This window comes from Saimiri boliviensis, chromosome 8, assembly GCF_048565385.1.
Source record: "Saimiri boliviensis isolate mSaiBol1 chromosome 8, mSaiBol1.pri, whole genome shotgun sequence".
Taxonomy (NCBI): Eukaryota; Metazoa; Chordata; class Mammalia; order Primates; family Cebidae; genus Saimiri; species Saimiri boliviensis.
In genome coordinates this window covers 6,918,995-6,938,236 of record NC_133456.1, presented here as the reverse complement: position 1 = coordinate 6,938,236, position 19,242 = coordinate 6,918,995, and the positions used below count along the sequence as shown (strand labels likewise).

Genomic DNA, 19,242 nt, shown 5'->3' with positions numbered 1-19,242 from the left:
TACTTTGAAGTTAACGTGGAGAATGCTTTGGATCAAATTGCTAGTAGCATTTAGGACGGAGAAACAAGCTCAAGAATTGGTGTTCTCTTCATACATTTATTGTAGGATAAAATTATGTGTTTGTGGAGAAAGGCCATTTCCTTTTTGCATAGAAAAAATATGCCTTGCAAATCTCCTGAAGAACACACTCAAGCATATAAAATTTGCTTTGGAAGTTGAAGCAAAATGATTTTTAGTGAATTTTTATATTAGTTCTCCTTGCCAGGGCCATTCTTGGAGTTCTCCTGTGCGTAGCCTCTTATAGAGATATTGGAAGAAGCCATTTCCTTACACATCTCTTAGGGGTTGGTGGTGTAAATAAGGCCTGTGGTCTGGTAGAAGTGAAAAGTTGGTAGTAAGTCATAAGTAATCAACCCTGTGGATGTCAAAACCAATTCCAACAACGTGGAATTCCAGGCTGTGGGATGCTGCAAACTTGGTTCCATGGCTCAGCTGCTTTAATCGCACACTCCACGAGTGATCTCAAGACAAAGATTAAACTTGGTAGCATTAATGCAAAAAGCTAGTTCTAGGCCCTAATGGGTTAGTCCTTTCCATTCTTAGCCAGATCTGTTTGAACTTGCACCCAGAACCTTGAGATAAAGATGTGTGTATGGTTGGAAGTAGATTTTTTTCACATGCTGCTTTTGTTGGCAGGAAATTCTTCATTTTTCCTGCAAGTATTAATGTGAAAACTTTTGTAAGGGATACAAGTTGGCAATCTGTGCTTGGGGATGTGTGGTGTGTGATGTGTGTGTGTGTGTGTGTGTGTGTGTGTGTGTGTGTTTCTATAACTTCTTTTAAAGTTCGTTTCAAAACTATTTGTTAATACATTCTGTGAGTCTTCAAATGCAAAAGCTGTGCTGTTATCTACTTACCGTCAAGAGGCTTCCCCCTGAGGTCCGCTGTTCTGTTTCAGGAATTCTGACAAGGGTGTGGAGGTTGCCTTCCTGGGCACTCGCACGGGCCTCTCCAGAATCAACCTGTTTGTCGGGGCCGAGCAGCTCACCAATCAGTAAGTAGGAGGGATCCTCTGCAGGGGCCCAGGGAGCTCCTGAAATTGAACATTCGAAGGGAGGTTTCTTTCATTTCTTGATTCCACTACTGGTAGAAACATAATTCAGGCCTATTGAGATTTCTCCTCTCTGTTCTACCAGGGGGGCCCCAGCACGTGCTCTCACCTGCCTGTTAGCCCTTCTGCCACCCTTTGTTCCTCACTCTTGTTGGCTTCTGTCCACCATCCGGGAGTCCTCTCCCACCCTGATGAGTCATTTCAGAACTCTGGGAGGTGGTGCGGCCGCGGGGGGAGCCGCCAGAGGGAAGAAACAAATGGCTTCAGGGCGTTCAGCTGTTCTGCGGCTATGCTGAGGAATTCCTGCCTGTACAAAAATCAGTGTTCCAAGTCCTGTTTGTTTGTTTATATTTTACTAATAGACCCCTGTGCCTCTGTGCTTAGCCTGAGGAACTGCAGAGTTCCACACCCAGGAGTGGGCCCTCTGAGGACACTGGGGTTTGACAGTGTCTCCTTGTACTTCCAAAGAGGCCTGGATGGATGTTGGGCAGAGAGTTTCCGGGTCTAGTACTCAGATGCGCAGCCCCTGTATCTTCAGAGAGCCATGGGCCCTTAACTCATCAAATTGGTGTTTCACCAGTGCCAGTAGGTAGACTGCGAAGTCTTTTCTGAGCCCATTAATAAGTTTTTTCCATTTCTGTTCTCTGAAGCAAGAGAGATTGTTAAGACATGTGGACAATGGGTCCCGACATTCAGAGTGTCTGAGAGTGGTTTGCAAGCGTATGCGTGAGTTCAGAGATTACCATGGAACATCATACTCCTAACCTTCAGGGTACCTCAAGGTGAATAACAAGCCACAGGGTAGCCGTCGATTTGAGAGGGGTTGGCTCATCAAGGGTCCAAGGAGGCGGTGCCCCCTTGGAGTTCGGCAGTGCTGTTTGCCTCTGCTGCCTGAGGCTCTGGCACCCATCGTATAACCTTGCAAAACCAAGTCTGGTAAATGACAGATGAATCAACGTTTAGATATTTTAAGAGACTGGCTCTGAATTCTGTTCCAGGACTTTGGCCTTCTTGATACTCACATTTATCATCTATGAAGTTGATTATAGTTGCAGCTTGATTTTTTAAAGCCTTTTTTTTTTTTTTTTTTTTTTTTTTTTTGCGTTTTACCCACTTCCCTCCACCAAACAATTGTTTTTCCAGAGGGCAAGTTCCTGGGAAGGACTAGAGGTGCCTAGATACACATTGCCTTCTCTTAGGATCCAGAGAGGCAAAGGGAGACGAGGGAATTCATTTTCTATATTCAATGAGGAAGTCTGCTGCTGGCCTTGAGATTAAAACAAGCAATTAAAACAGCAAAACAGTAACAACAATAAAACATGACACCTTGCTGGTCTCATAACTGGGTTATTGTGATGGATTTAAAAGACAAAGGAGTACAGTAAGGAAGCTGGGAGGTATACCTGGCTTATCTCACTTGTGTGCCTTCATCCTGTCCACCTGAAAAGTGAGAGCAATGATCTCTTTTGGTTACTGTGAAGATCAAAAAAATTATGGATTGGCCAGGCACAGTGGCTCATGCCTGTAATCTCGGAACGTTGGGAGGCTGAAGTGGGCAGATCACTTGAGGTCAGGAGTTCAAGACCAGCCTGGCCAACATGTCAAATCCCTGTCTTTACTGAAAATACAAAAATTAGCAGGGCATGGTGATGCATACCTGTAATCCCAGCTACTCGGGAGGCTAAGGCAGGAGAATTGCTTGAACCCAGGAGGTAGAGGCTGCAGTGAGCAGAGATCGCACCACTGTACTCCAGCCAGAGCAGCAGAGTGAGACTCTGTCTAAAAATTATGTATTTGTTTATGGATAGAAAATTTATTTGGGAAGCTAAAAATATCTACAGCTATGTGTTCTATTCTCTGTGGTATTTTGTGACCCACAGAATGGGTACTCATTGACAATTTGAATGAATGAAATCTTCTGTGTTCAAGAAATTCCTATCATTGCTTCATATAGAGGCACCTTGACATCTATTGCCTAAGGGCCTTGCCTGCCTATCCTCTCCCATCAAATAGTATTTGTCAGGATCCAGCTATTTGGATGCATTCTCTAAGCCAGGCTTCGAAAGTTTTTAGCCTTTCTGACTTTTGGTTTGGTTTTTGTTTTTGACTAGGGCATGAAAGGCAGTGCTTAAAGTATTGGGCAGAGAACCTGATCATATAAAGTTGCTACCCTGCAATTAACTCGTACTATCATCAGTCTCCTACACTGAGATTTCATCCCATATCCCGCCACCTGCATTTGGAAGTAGGTCAGTTACACTGTAACTTGGCTGTCACCCCCTGTGCCTTCAGTATAACCTCTCACATCACCATGCAGATAGCATTCAGTGATGTTAGCCTTCACAGTGGACAGCCCTAAGTTTATAAGTGACCACCTACTCCTCCCATTTCAACCACTGAGAACAAAAGAAACTCTTGGGCTTTAAGAATCCCAAGTATTTGTTAGAACATGTTTTCAGTGTCACATATGGTGTTACATGATGCTGACAGAACCCCAGCCAAGTGCACGTTTTTATTGTTCCCGTTTTGTAGATGAGTAAGTGGAGGTCAGAGACTCAGTTACTCACTCAGAGTCACCCAGTTCTTCACAGAACCTAGACCAGCCTGACTTACCACTACAGCAGCTCCTAGTATCCAGAAGGAGACTTTCACCTTATCCAGAAGAATCTTTCTTCCTGAAGAACGTTTTTGGGATTCTGTAAAATCAGGTCTCTCCTTCCTGTTTCCTCCAGAAGTGCTGCCTAGTCACTGGCAGAGGGTTTCCCGGCAACTCAGTCCTTTCTCATGAACACCAGGGTTAACAGGGATCGAGTGCTGCAGGCTCCTGCTGGCTGTCCTGGGTGCCAATGCTGTCCTGGGCAGTGGGGCTCTGGATACCCAGATGTGCAGTATTCCAGACCTATTGCCAGCTACCCCCAAAACCTGAATGTCATTATCTAAGTAAGGACCGCTTCACACCTTCTAACCAAGCTGCCATCTCATCTGCCATGACTCTGGCAAAAGGTGCCCTATGACACCATTAACCTGCGCTGCATGGACAGGGCACCTCTTAGCTGTAATGAACACTGAACAGACCGGCTGGGAGTGTGAGCACCTTCTGCTCAGCTGTGGCTGAACCTGTGAGCCAGTGTGGAAAGCAATGATGCATTCCGCCAAGGGCCGGGAAACAGAGGCTCCTCCTGACACCATCCAAGTCAGGTTAAATTACACGAGCTTGGTGGCATGCACTTGTGATCCCAGCTACTCGGGAGACTGAGGCAGAGAATTGCTTAAACCCAGGAGGTGGAGGTTGCAGTGAGCTGAGATGGCACCACTGCACTCTAGCCTGGATGACAGCGGAAGACTGTCTCAAAAAAAAAAAAAAAAAGAAAGAAAATTCCACGTCTAGGGAAAGAAATGAAAATGCTAAAATTTCAGTATTTTTGAAGCCTGATGACTTTCGGGTCAGGAAACATTACCACTGAATACAGCAGCATAAGGAAGAGCTTGTCTACCAAGATGAGCCTGGAAGTCCCGATGTCCAGCATTCGAGACAACACAGGGCATCTCTGCACTGTTTCAATCTTGCATATGACTCCAAAGTTGGCCTTGGCCTTCTGAATGAGAGAATAGTGCTTTATGAAAAACAATTTTTTAAGTTTTTAATTTCTGGAGAGTCATCTTGTCAATAAGAGTCAAGACCAAATGCAGGCAGCTATGCTATGTCAGACCATTTTTGACCTACGATTACCAATTCTAGTAGTGCAAAATTGCATAGTGATATTAACAAAGTAGAGCATTTATAAAGATGACCATACAGACAAAGGAATTTGAAAGAATTGAGGTATTTTGTTTTTGAAGGTATAGGAAATTGTGTTTAATACTGAAGAAGCTCTTATCTGGATATGAGATTAGATCTATGCTGTGATCGTTAAGCATATGCCAAGCACCTGCTGAGAGCCAGGCCCTGGGAATTTGGGAAGAAGGTCCAGACCTTAGAGAGGAGTTAGAACATGCTAGTACAAGTTACAGGGAGGTAGATTCCAGAGCTATCTAAGCACTTGGAGGGTGACCTCCAGTGGCATGAGTCTCCTCTCTAAAAAGTGGGCACTCCATCTTTGGTAGAGGTGAAGGGAACCCTGGTTAGACACACCCTGCAACTACAGAATGTTTTCCTGAACTAGGTGCCAAGTTCAGGAAACCAGACAGTTATAAACTTAGCATGAAAATTTCTCTCCATGGTCTGTGCGATCCACCTGTATGCTGCAAACTGCTGGGCTGAAGGTGGTGCCATTTCTTCTCCAACTTCCTACCTACACATTTGTCCCCTAACTGGTCTCCCTCCTGAAAAATGTCTGCGGCAGACTGTGGCCTAACTAGGCAGCCGTTTTCTCCCCTTGCACCGTATCAGCCAAGATGAGGCAAAGGTGCTGGAGAGCACACGTGACTCTCTAGAGGCATGTCAGGTCAATGATCATGCATTGGGTCTTGAGTATGCTTAAGGCTCTGTGAAAAGCGCACAATTGTGAAAAAAATCTCCTGTCCTCAGAGATTTTGGGAGGTCTGAGGAGGGGGTATGACGATTGTGCAGGACCAAAAAAAAAATGGCTATATGAGAGTGACGGAGAGTGTGGGGGCACAGGGTGTGTGGCAAGAGCTTGCGCATGTCTCTGTGGATTCATGGGGTAGGTGGTAGAGAAGATGCAGTTTGAAAATGAGTGTGATTTTGAGAGGAAGAGATGGAAAGGAGAATGTAGCTAGCCTTCCTGACAGGTAAGCTCTCTGAGCAGAAGGCAGGGAGTCAGTGGAGGGCGGGGATGTTCATAGGGGGCGTGAGCAGGCCTGTTTGTCTGGAGAGGAGGCAGGAGAGGGGAGAAGGGTGCAAAGATTTCAGTGTGGGCTCACATTTACCTCCTTTGCACTTCTAAGAAGCATGGGTTACCTTCTTTATACTTGCTCTAAGAAGAATGAGATCTACCTAAGAAGTTGATTCTCCCAAGCGTATGAATATATGTGTGTGGGTTTTAAAGCCTACAGAAATCCTATCAGAAAAACCAAGAATGGCCGCTTTAAACCAGAAGGCTTCGTTGGTTTGGTTGGCTTCAGACTTTAAGACAATTAGTTTACTAGACATACAAGGAAAATTATTTTACCCACTCAGAATCTGACTGCCAGAGCTCTGCAAGACATTTTTGAGTAATCTGGGGTGCTCAGTGTTAACTAAGGCCCCCTCTATACTGAGAAATGCAAGTTGGGGTTCTAAAAGCGAACATTGGTTTTACCTGACGAAGGCTGTCGGGGTGCTCCAGCCCACCTTTATACTGCTAAGTGATTCAGTGCTCTTCTGATTCTTTTCCACTTCAAGGGACTTCCTGAAAGCTGGTGACAAGGAGAACATTTTTAATGCAGACCATTTCCCTCTCTGGTACCGAAGAGCCGCTGAGCAGATTCCAGGCAGCTTCGTCTACTCGATCCCGTTCAGCACTGGTGGGTGCCCTTGTTGGAGGTGGGCTCTGTCCGTCAGGTCCAGTGGGTCTGGGCATTGTGTGCAGGGTGTGGGGGAGCTGCCTGAATGTGGAAGCAGGTTCAACCCTCAGAGCCAATGCCGAATATTGGGTCAGCCCTGAACCAGTGACCAGTTCGTAAGTATAATAACCTCAAATAAAAGGAAGCCTCTTCCTATATAATTATGCAAATGTATTTCAGGACTGGTGTTTTGCACCCTAGGGGATTTTAATACAAACTTATCCGTCAATTTCTTTTTTTCTTTCTTATGTTGTCCTGGCTCCACTTAGAGAAAATTCAAGCATCCCTTGCCAGGACCTTCAGTGAGTCACATCCCTGCAGAGGTCCACAGTTCCCCACTAGAATGAATTGATTTAAGTGGATATGCAGGACTAAGGACTGACTTTGTATAGCCATATGCTCTCTTGACAGGAGCCTGCAGTCACCAATGAGAGGCATGTAGCTGATTGCTTTTTCGGTCCTAAGAGTTTATGATATGATAGTATAAAAATTTAAAGTCACCTGCCTCCAGAAAGAACTGAATCCTATCTTATAGTAACCAGTTTTGGAAGCAAAACATTCTGGAAATGCTTCAATTTTCCTCATTTTTTTTTTTCTTGCCTCATGCATCTGGTATTTTGGGCACTCACTCTATACTGTTCACTGAAGAAACCTGAGAGATGAATGAAACCTAGTTCTGTAACCTTGGGTTGCACCGGAAAGTTCCATCTGTAGTTAACATTTTACATATGACATCAGTTCCTTTTGTATTAATCTCTTTCAAACATTCCTAACTCAGTCCTGAGGGAAGTTCTCTGGTGTTTGCACCCAGTCCTCCTCCCTAAGGCTTGGTGCTTTCTCATTTCCCTGACTGCAAATGTTTCAGAAAGAGTGCTTTTGAAATTCCTGGAAAACAAAGAGTGCTCTTATGATTAGTTGAATGGCCTCATTAGGAAGACAGTTCCTCATTAATGGACATATTTAAGGAGGTCGAATGTTATTGATGAGATTCTCTCACTGGATGGGATTTCAGACTAGATGATCTGTTAGATTCTTTTCAGGTCTAAGATTCTTTGGCTCTTTGCTCTTTCGCTGATAGGCCTGTATCTATGCCTGCCCATAGTTAGGTGTGCTTTCTCAAATGTAAATTTCCAGGTGTCTGAAGCTCTTTTTTTTTTTTTTTTTTTTTTTTGAGAAAGTCTTGCTCTGTCACCCAGGTTGGAGTGCAGTGGTATGATCTTGGCTCACTGTGACCCCTGCCTTCTGGGTACATGGGATTCTTCTGCCTCAGCCTACAGAGTAGCTAGGATTACAGGCCCTGCCACTATCCCAGATAATTTTTGTATTTTTAGTAGAGAGGGGGTTTCACTATGGTGGCCAGGCTGGTCTCAAACTGCTCACCTAAAGTGATCCACCCACCTCAGCCTCCCAAAGTGCTGGGGCTGTACCGGGCCAGAAGCTCTTTCTTTATGCTTGTCTGTATCACACTTTATTGCTGAAAATATCAAGAGACAGTGAACTTTTTCATTCTGCTGGAGACCTATGAAGAATAGCATTGTCTTCTATGAAGAATCTCTCTCTCTCTCTTTCTTTCTCTCTCTCTCTCTCTCTCTCTCTCTCTCTCTCTATATATATATATATATATATATATATATATTTAATTGCACTTTAAGTTCTGGGGTACATGTGCAGATCATGTAGGATTGTCGCATAGGTACATACATGGCAATGTGGTTTGCTGCCTCCATCCCCATCACCTATATCTGGCATTTCTCCCAATGTTATCCCTCCCCAACTCCCTACCCCACCCCCCACTGTCCCTCCTGTAGTCCCCACCAACAGACCCCAGTGTGTGATGCTCCCTTCCCTGTGTCCATGTGTTCTCATTGTTCAACACCTGCCTATGAGTGAGAACATGTGGTGTTTGATTTTCTGTTCTTGTGTCAGTTTGTTGAGAATTATGGTTTCCAGGTTCATCCATGTCCCTACAAAGGACACAAACTCATTGTTTTATATGGCTGCATTGTATTCCATGGTGTATATGTGCCACATTTTCCCTGTCCAGGCTATCATCCATGGGCATTTGGGTTGGTTCCAGGTCTTTGCTGTTGTAAACAGTGCCACCGTGAGCATACGTGTGCATATGTCTTTATAATAGAATGATTTGTAATCCTTTGGATATATACCCAGTAATGGGATTGCTGGGTCAAATGGAATTCCTATTTCTAGGTCCTTGAGGAATCGCCACACTGTCTTCCACAATGGTTGAACTAATTTACACTCTTACCAACAGTGTAAAAGTGTTCCTATTTCTCCACATCCTCTCCAGCATCTGTTGTCTCCAGATTTTTTAATGATCGCCATTCTAACTGGCGTGAGATGGTATCTCAGTGTGGTTTTGATTTGCATTTCTCTAATGACCAGTGATGATGAGCATTTTTTCATGTTTGTTGGCCTCATAAATGTCTTCTTTTGAAAAGTGTCTGTTCATATCCTCTGCCCACTTTTGAATGGATTTTTTTTTTTTTTTCTTGTAAATCTGTCTTAGTTCTTTGTAGATTCTGGATATTAGCCCTTTGTCAGATGGGTAGATTGCAACAATTTTTTTCCCATTCTGTTGGTTGCCGGTTCACTCTAATGATTGTTTCTTTTGCTGTGCAAAAGCTCTGGAGTTTAACTAGATTTTATTTGTCTATGTTGGCTTTTATTGCCAATGCTTTTGGTGTTTTAGTCATGAAGTCCTTGCCTATGTCCTGAATGGTTTTGCCTAGGTTTTCTTCTAGGGTTTTTTATGGTGTTATGTCTTCTGTTTAAGTCTTTAATCCATTTGGAGTTAATTTTAGTGTAAGGTGTCAGGAAGGGGTCCATTTTCTGCTTTCTGCAAATTGCTAGCCAGGTTTCCCAACACCGTTTATTAAACAGGGAATCCTTTCCCCATTGCTTGTTTTTGTCAGGTTTGTCAAAGATCAGATGGTTGTAGATGTGTGGCATTGCCTCCGAGGCCTCTGTTCTGTTCCATTGGTCTACATCTCTGTTTTGGTACTGGTACCATGCTGTTTTGGTTACTGTAGTCTTGTAGTATAGTTTGAAGTCAAGTAGTATGATGCCTCCTGCTTTGTTCTTTTTGCTCAAAATTGACTTGACTGTGCAGGATCTCTTTTGGTTCCATATGAACTTTAAGGTTTTTTTTCCAGTTCTGTGAAGAGGGTCATAGGTACCTTGATGGGGATAATGATGAATCTATAAATTACTTTGGGCAGTTTGGCCATTTTCACAATATTGATTCTTCCTAACCATGAGCATGGAATGTTTTTTCTTCTGTTTGTATCCTCTCTTATTTCCTTGAGCATTGGTTTGTAGTTCTCCTTGAAGAGGTCCTTTATATCCTTTGTTAGTTGTATTCCTAGGTATTTTATTCTCTTTGTAGCAATTGTGAATAGTAGTTTGCTCTTGATATGGCTCTCTGTTTGTCTGTTATTGGTGTATAGGAATGCTTGTGATTTTTGCACATTGATTTTGTATCCTGAGACTTGGCTGAAGTTGCTTATCAGTTTCAGAAGATTTCAGGCTGAGATGATGGGGTCTTCTAAATATACAATCATGTCATCTGCAAATACAGACAATTTGACATCCTCCTTTCCTAATTGAATACCCTTTATTTCTTTTTCTTGCCTGATTGCTTTGGCTAGAACTTCCAATACAATATTGAATAGGAGTGGTGAGAGAGGGCATCCTTGTCTAGTGCCAGGTTTAAAAGGGAGTGCTTCCAGTTTTTGTCCATTCAGTATGATATTGGCTGGGGGTTTGTCATAAATATATTTTACTATTTTGAGATATGTTCTGTTGACACCAAGTTTATTGAGAGTTTTGAGTATAAAGCACTGTTGAATTTTGTCGAAGGCTTTCTCTGCATCTATTGAGATAATCATATGGTTTTCGTCTTTGGTTCTGTTTATGTGGTGAATTATGGTTATAGATTTGCGTATGTTGAACCAGCCTTACATCCCTGGATGAAGCCTACTTGATCGTGATGGATAAGTTTTTTGATGTGCTATTACCATCAGTTTGCTGGTATTTTATTGAAGATTTTTGCATCTGTGTTCATCATGGGTATTGGCCTGAAGTTTTCTTTTCTTGTTGAGTCTCTGCTGGGTTTTGGTATCAGGATCATGCTGGTCTCATAGAATGATTTGGGAAGGATTCCCTCTTTTTGAATTGTTTGGAATAGTTTCAGAAGGAGTGGTATCAGCTCCCCTTTGTATGTCTGGTAGAATTCAGCTGTGAACCCATCTGGTCCTGGGCTTTTTTTGGTTGGTTAAAAAAAAATAGGTTGCCACCTATTTATTGCTGCCTCAACTTCAGCTCTTGTTATTGGTCTATTCAGCATTTTGACTTCTTCCTGGTTTGGACTTGGAAGGGTGCAAGTGTCCAGGAATTTATCAATTTCTTCCAGGTTTACTGGTTTATGTACATAGAGTTGTTTGTAGTAATCTCTGATGGTAGTTTGTATTTCTGTGAAATCGGTGGTGATGTCTCCTTTATCATTTTTAATTGCATCTATTTGATTCTTCTCTCTTTTCTTTTTTATTAATCTGGCTAGTGGTTTATTTTGTTGATCTGTTTAAAAAACCAGCTCCTAGATTCATTACTTTTTTGAAGGGTTTTTTGTGTCTCTATCACCTTCAGTTCTGCCCTGATCTTGGTTATTTCTTGTCTTCTGCTAGCTTTTGAGTTTTTTTGATCTTGCTCCTCTAGCTCTTTCAATTATGATGATAGGGTATCGATTTTTGATCTTTCCTTGCTTCTCATGTGGGCATTTATTGCTATACATTTTCCTCTAGACACTGTTTTAAATGTGTTCCAAAGATTCAGGGATGTTGTGTCTTCATTCTCATTGGTTTCGAAGAATGTCTTTATTTCTGCCTTCATTTCATTGTTTATCCAGTCAACATTCAAGAGCCAGTTGTTTAGTTTCAATGAAGTTGTGCGGTTCTGAGTTAGTTTCTTAATCCTGAGTTCTAATTTGATTGCCCTGTGGTCTGAGAGACAGTTTGTTATGATTTCCGTTCTTTTGCATTTGCTGAGGAGTGATTTACTTCCATTTATGTGGTCAATTTTAGAGTAGGTGTGATGTGGTGCTGAGAAGAATGTATGTTCTGTGGATTTGGGGTGGAAAGTTCTGTAAATGTCTATTAGGTTTGCTTGGTTCAGATCTGAGTTAAAGTCCTGGATATCCTTGTTGGTTTTCTGTCTCATTGATCTAAAATTGACAGTGGATTGTTAAGGTCTCCCACTATTATTGTGTGGGAATCTAAGTCCCTTTGTATGTCATTAAGAACTTGCTTTATGTATCTGAGTGTTCCTGTATTGAGTGCATATATATTTAGGATCATTAGCTCTTCTTGTTGCATTGATCCTTTTACCATTATTTAATGCCCTTCTTTGTCTCTTTTGATCTTTGTTGGTCTAAAGTCTATTTTATCAGAAACTAGGTGGATTGCATCTCCTGCTTTTTTTGCTCTCCATTTGCTTGGTGAATCTTCCTCTGGCCCTTTATATTGAGCCTGTGTGTATCCTTGCATGTCAGATGGGTTTCCTGGATACAGCACACTGATGGGTTTGACTTTTTATCCAATTTGCCAGTCTGTGTCTTTTGATTGGGGCATTTAGCCCATTTATATTTAGGGTTAATATTGTTATGTGTGAATTTTGATGCTAGCTGGTTGTTTTGCCCATTAGTTGATGCCATTTCTTGATTGTGTCAATGCTTTTTACCATTTGGTATGTTTTTGGAATGGCTGGTATTGGTTGTTCCTTTCTATGTCTAGTGCTTCTTTCAGGAGGTCTTGTAAGGCAGGCCTGGTGGTATGAAATCTCTGAGCAATTGTCAAGCAATCTCTTAAGATTTCCTTTTCACAGTCCACTGAAGAAAAAAATAGAACTTACCTTGCTGTTCTTCGAATCATTAAGCTATCCTTTTGTGATAGAGTGGCTTTTGCCACAGCTGTACAGGGAGAAGGAGCTGTGGGGAGTGAGAACATCTCCCCACATTGCTTCGTGTATGTGTACTTGTGTGTGGTGGCCCCTCTTATCAGTTTGCTTTGCTATTCACTTTTTTTCCTACAACTATCTGGGAAAAATGAATTCTGATTAACTCAAGCTGTTGTTGTATTGGTTTTTGGTAACTGGGATTTTCACCAAACTTTCAATGAAATGGTATAATCAAGTGAATTTTACCTTGTTCATGACAAAGGTACAGATGACCTAACATCTTAGGACATTTCATAACCCCCTTAGAGTCAGGGAAAACCTTAAAAATCACTAACTACAAGTCACTGTGGTGGAGCTCTCTCTAATTTTCTCTACTGTGTATTGAATACCTGTACCAACTGGAAAAGAAACTGGTTTTTATTGTTGCTTAAACTTGGGCCAGGAGAAAATCTCTCATTGCTTTTCTCGTAAGTGTATTCAAATTCAGGTTTGACTTTTCCCTGCTTCTCAATTCAATTGGATTTCATCCAACTCACATTCATTGAGCACTTTTTATAAGGTTGGCATTGGACTCCAGGCATTCAGAATTTGTTCTCAGTATCTTTTTTAATTCATGGATATTGGAACCATTGCTGGTAATTAAAAATCTCTTAATGCTAATGCCATATTGTTACCAGAATAATAATAGTTCGGAGTGAAGATTGTGCTTCAGCTCTATCCCTGTTCAGAATGGTTTTGCTGAGAAAAACTGGGCTTGAAACTATAGTTTTATAGATCAGCAAAAATTTAACCAATGAATCAGAGCTAAAGTCGCCAACTTGTAAAATAATTTCAAAGCCCTCATACAGCTCTCCATAGCTATATTTAGATAGGCAGTGTAAATATGACCACTGACACAAGTAAACACTGCAATTTGAAACCACAGATTACCAAAAAATGTGGTCCCTCGATGGTGGTCGATGGTTTCAATGTGAAGAGGCTGGATGTTCCCCGGCGCACTGGTGGTCATAACTCAGCTCACTGGTTTTTTCAGCCAGGAGGACTCACGGCACTGCACTCATGGCCTGGCAGCGTAGGCAATGCATCCACAGTTCAGAGGACTCTAGGGCCTGGGACTGAGCCCCAAAACAATTTGCAGAATTGGTGACTGTGGGCTGATATGATTACTCTCTTAGCGTGTACCCTGTAATTAACTTTATTTTTGTTGTGTGTGTGTGTGTGTGTTTTTTTACAGGACCTGTCAATAAAAGCAATGTGGTGACAGCGAGTACATCCATCCAGCTCCTGGATGAACGGAAATCTCCTGTGGTGGCAGGTAAATAATGGATTCAATCCATGAAGACAAAGTAAGCATGGCGCCCATTCATCCGGCCAGTGGGCTACTTCTGTGTAGCATACTTATCCTCCAGAAAGGTTTTCAAAGGAGAAAACAATTTAAAATTACTTCCTCCTCAGCTTGGTGTCATCTCCTTCAAACCAAGGCTCTGACAGCTGGTGGTGGTTGATGTGAAAACAGAAAACTTTCCCAGGGTTTCTGTCCTTAAGCTCTGAGCCAGTGAGAAATTGTTAGTGCGTGCCGAGAAGAATTTCTTGATGGTAGGTAGCACGTTCATTCAACGTAAACTCCACATCTCCAGCTTCTGTGTCAGGTTGACAGTAGGCGTATGAGGAAATTGCAGGTTAGTTTTAGGCAAACACAAACTGAAATGTGCCCTTCTCCAGAGAGGCTGAGATTTTCATCCCCCAATCCCTCTGGGGAATTAGAATGAGCTGTATCTGCAGGTGCTGGGTTTGGGACCAGGGGAAAGCTAAAGTATTATATGACTGAGAGTCTCGAATTGTCAAAGAAGACCTGTCTCTGGCTTTTCCCGTTTCTCTCACCTTTTAGGAATGCCAGCAGCTCTCTGTGGATGGCTGGGGGCTTTCACTGGTGGCATCTGACCTAAAGGGCTGGCAACCACCACAAGCCTTTCTTTGAAGACAAATGTTGACCTAAAACCAAGGCCTGAGGGTGTGGCTGGCATATGGTTCATTCTGATCATTTTGGAGCCATTGGTTGATGGGTGGGTGATATGCCCCAAGCACCACCTGGTATTGGCTAGGTTTACTAAAGGGAGCAATTTTGTTCTCCGGCAGTCTCCCTCGATAAGTTGTACTTTAGGATGACTTTGAACACCCACTTCTGTGTCTTCACACAGTGAATACTTTTGGGAAAGAGTGCAAATGGAGCAGATGGAAGAGCACTGTTTGAAGTGGTTGTTCTTTGGTGAGGAAATATGACATTTGTCCCCCACTTTCTTTCTGACTTAGCCTCTGCCTCATAATTGTATTAGTAGGGTTGAAAGATCTGAGGACAGTTACCCTGGTTATTCCTGAGTATAACAAGAATGACAGCCTTATGTATCTGACCTGTGGCTCGTCTTGAACTAAACAGACCTATTCTTAATCAGCCAGGAGATATGGACTCTGAGTCACAGTTGCTGTCTTCAGATTTTGTCACTTCATGTCTCATGTTCCTTGAGGAAAGTGGGAGACAGGATCATTTAACTCAATACGATTTATTTTTGCTTAAAGGAGGTCAGACTTGCTTACCTCCAGACTGGTCCAGCGAGCTAATTCTGAAGGCATGTTATCTCCCAGGAGCCGAGGCCACATGCAACAGCTGTCACAGACATGGTCTGGCCAGAATATCCGGCTCTCTGTTTGAAATTTCTTTTTGAAACCCTTTCCTTGGGTTTCTAGTTTAGACATCATGAAGGATGAGCCCTAAAGTCACTGTGCCTATCCCAGCCTCCTCCGTCCAAGTTTACAGACTCTGCTCACATATTTCCAAATACCTTACATTTCAAAAATGCCTGTTTGGCTGAGTATAGTTGAAACGTGATCTGAGCCTGAACACTGTGCATCCAGTCTAGAGGAGAACACGCACCTCCCAAATGCTGTGCCAGTCTATTATCAAGTTGCATAGGTGGCTGTAGACCACAGGTAAGTCACGAGACACTGTTTGGTCCATTGTGAATGGATGGAGGAGGCACCGTCCTATTTACTGCTTCTCTGGGTATGCCAAATGGTCCCCGTTTTCAAAAGATAATTATACAGCAAGGCCAAGAGGCAAGGTCATTTGAAGAACTGTATTTATCCTTACCGTTTAGAATTGGTGATTATTAACCTTTTTCAAACTGTGTTTGGTAGACATAAGATAAAATAGAATTGCTTGCTTATCATGTTGAAGGCTGCTGTCAATGCAGCCCCACGATGGCAGTGACCTCAAGAAGACCTTTCTGTCTCCAAGAACAGAGCGGCCTCTTAGGCACCGCGCCCCAAGTTTTCCTGACTCTGACTCAACCATCATGTCACTGTGTGATTAGCTTTGGTAACTTTCCTCTGTGTATTTTCCTCAAATTGAGTGGACGCTGTTTACCACTCTAAAATTAAGAAGGCTATTTTAATTGGGGAAGAAGCCTTGTTTTGGCAGATGAAGATGAATGTGTGAGCAGGCTTTCCTCCCGTCAGTGTGCCCCAACAGCAGATGGGAGACAGCCGACTGGCAGGAATGTTAGGTTTCAATGAAGTCCTTGTGTTAAAGTAGAACTCATCTGAAAGAAGAGGTGTACAACTATGCAAATAATTATCAGGGACTCCTTGGAAAGGCCAGCTTCTCTCCCAGGCCTGACCTGGTCACCTCATGTTCATTGGCTATATATGTGTGGGGTAGAAAGAGGGTTTTTTTGTTGTTTTCTTGTTTTTTGTTTTATTCTCTTCTTTCTTTTTTTTTGGTGTGTTTTTTTTTTTTTTAAACAAAAACATTTAGACACTCATCTGTCAATGACATCTTTGAAGAAAGGCCAGTCAGACTGGGCATGATTCCATTTGTACGCCAGCCTCGGTGCATAAACGGGCGCCATCCATCTTCCAGACCTATGACATTGCTTACAGTCTTTCTCTTGAGAAGCCTGCCAACTCTCCAGCTGCCACCAGCGTGCCGCATTTTCTTAATTGCTTTCCCACTGCACAGGAAGAAGTGGTGGGACTCTCCCTTTGGCCTACCAAGCCTCGTCCTAGCCGTGGAACCTTCTGTCGTGTCGAGTCCTTAATTCATTGTATCGTTGTGACTGGAAACACAGATCTTGGACTGTGAGGTCCACATAGTTTACCACTCACTCAGTAACTTGCTAAATGTGCACTCCTGGGGTCTCTAAAGGTCTATCTAAAATAGAGTTGGGGTTATTACCTCCCTTGCCTCACCCTGTGTCAATTCAGGGATAAAATGAGAAAACAAACAAGAAAATTCTTGGATAAAAAGGAAGGATAAAAATGCTCGAATTTAGGATAACCCATTGTAATCCAAAAGTTGGTGGCATATTTATTTATTCAATAAATGAATGTTTCCTGAGCCTCTGCTTTTGCCCCAGGCACTCTGGTTATAAATAAATAATAACCAGTGTCTTAGTCCATTTTGTCTTGTTAGAACAGAATACCACAGAATGAGATTTTTTTTTTTTTAATGTAACTTTTAAGTTCAGAGGTACATGTTCAGGTTCGTTAGGTAAGTAAACTGTGTTATGGGAGTTTGTTGTACAGATTGTTTTATTACCTAAGTATGAAGCCTAGTACCCATTAGTTATTTTTCCTGATCCTCCCTCTCCTCCCACTGTCTCACCCTCTGATAGGCCCCAGTGTCTGTTGTTTCCCTCTCTGTGTTCATGTGTTCTCATCATTTAGCTCCCATTTGTAAGTGAGAACATGCAGTATTTGGTTTTCTGTTCCTGCGTTAGTTTGCTAAGGATAATGGCCTGCAGCTCCATCCATGTTCCTGCAAAGGACGTGCTCTCATTCCTTTTTATGGCTTCATAGTATTCTGTGGTATATATGTACCACATTTTCTTTATCCAGTCTATCATTGATGGGCATTTAGTTTGATTACATGAGCTTACTATTGTGAATAGTGCTGCAATGAACATACACATGCATGTGTTTTTATGATAGAACAGTCTATATTCCTTCAGATATATACCCAGTAATGGGATTCCTGAGTAGAATGGTAGTTCTGTTTCCAGCTCTTTGAGGAATCACAACACTGTTTTCCACAATGGCTCAACTAATTTGCACTCCTACCAATAGTGTATAAGGATTCCTTTTTGTCTATAACCTCACCAGCATCTGTAGTAGCCATTCTGATTGATGTGAGATGGTTATCTCATTGTGATTTCGATTTGCATTTCTCTAATGATCAGTGATGTTGAGCTTTTTTTCATATGCTTGTTAGCTGCATGTATGTCTTCTTTTGAGAAGTGTCTCTTCATATCATTTGCCCTCTTTTTAATAGGATTATTTGTTTTTTATTCTTGCAAGTTTGTCTAAGTTTCTTATAGATACTGGACATTAGATTTTTGTCAGATGCTTAGTTTGCAAAAATTTCTCCCACAGAATCGGTAATTCATACAGAAAAGAAATTTATTTCTTACGGTTCTGGAGGCTGTGAACTCCAAGATCCAGGTGCCCACATCTGGCAAGAGCCATCATGCTGTGTCATCTTATGGCGGAGGGTGGAAGGTAGAAGGGAAAGAGAGCACACAAGAGAGGAGAGAGGGCAAAACCTGTTTTGCCTTAACTTACTTATTGTTGACTTGAGTTTTATAAATTACGTTGATCTTGGTGGTAATTCTCTGTTTTCTTCCCCCTGAAGAGAGCCAACCCGCTAGTCCAGCAGTCATAGGCTCCACATCTACCATATCAGAGTAGAAATGACCTGGTAAGAAGAAATGTAGAAGAAAGAATAGAAGCAAGGTGGAAGGTGTGACCCTGCAGGAGGCTTCTTCCTCTCCTCCGGTTGTTGGTCTGACTTTTCCATTCATCATCTAGGCCGTCTCTCTGACAAATCCAGAACACCCAATCCCAATATTGGTTAACAATTTCAGACTTCTAGAGATGTTTAAAATGTTAAATAATGAAATCTGAATTATTTGCACTTGCTTTAAAGTGTGCCTTTTAACATACCAAAATTTAAAATTGCTCCTAAAAATGTTTCATTTTGATTTCTTAGATAATTTTGAACTCTTTAACGATAAAGACTCAATTATCTTTTTCTTTCCTGTGCCAAGTATAAGGGTTAACATAGGGTCCATTTGGGACCGTGTTGGCTAAATAAATGATTCAAGGAAGATGGGCTTCATTTTCACCTCCTGTATGTAGGTACATATTTATTGACCAGGCAGTGGAAACCTAGCACTTGATTAAAACTGAGGAGAGATTCTCACTCGTAGGTAAAACTCTAGTCCATATTATAGTGATATGATATTGATCAATATAAATATTTTAAGGACTAGAAACTTGTTTTGTGTCCCATCCCAAAAGCAACCTTGTTGGATCAGTCATTATCTCTGCATCAGTAGATGTCTTTTCTGAGGTTCAGGCATCCAAGGTGATGCTTAGAATAGCTAATCTGATCACATCAGCAGAAAAAAGGGAGTCTAGACACCAGAGACATTGGTTTCTTGTAGAAACAGCTCTTTTAAAATGGTTGTATTGAGGTGTAATTTATGTACCTTTTTAAATTATAAAATTCAATGAATTTTAGTAAGTTTGGAGTTTCCTTGCAAGGAACACAGACAACTTTAGATTTCTTCATTGGGGAAATTTGAAAATGTGGGTTATGT

The 19,242-nt window shown here is 42.0% G+C and overlaps 1 protein-coding gene across 9 annotated transcripts in view; it reads left to right on the top strand.

Annotated features, from left to right (window-relative positions):
• The window catches only part of CACNA2D3 (calcium voltage-gated channel auxiliary subunit alpha2delta 3), a 935,925-nt gene that overhangs the window by 732,293 nt on the left and 184,390 nt on the right, over nucleotides 1–19,242 (top strand). For all 9 annotated transcript variants that reach the window (XR_012518702.1, XR_012518703.1, XM_039477586.2 and 6 more), the window contains 3 exons: nucleotides 959–1,054; nucleotides 6,456–6,577; nucleotides 13,821–13,901. Coding sequence is in view for 7 of the 9 variants with exons in the window: in XM_039477586.2 (XP_039333520.1) it covers nucleotides 959–1,054; nucleotides 6,456–6,577; nucleotides 13,821–13,901 (299 nt within the window). In the remaining 2 variants the exon portion in view is untranslated. The remainder of the gene's footprint in view (nucleotides 1–958; nucleotides 1,055–6,455; nucleotides 6,578–13,820; nucleotides 13,902–19,242) is intronic.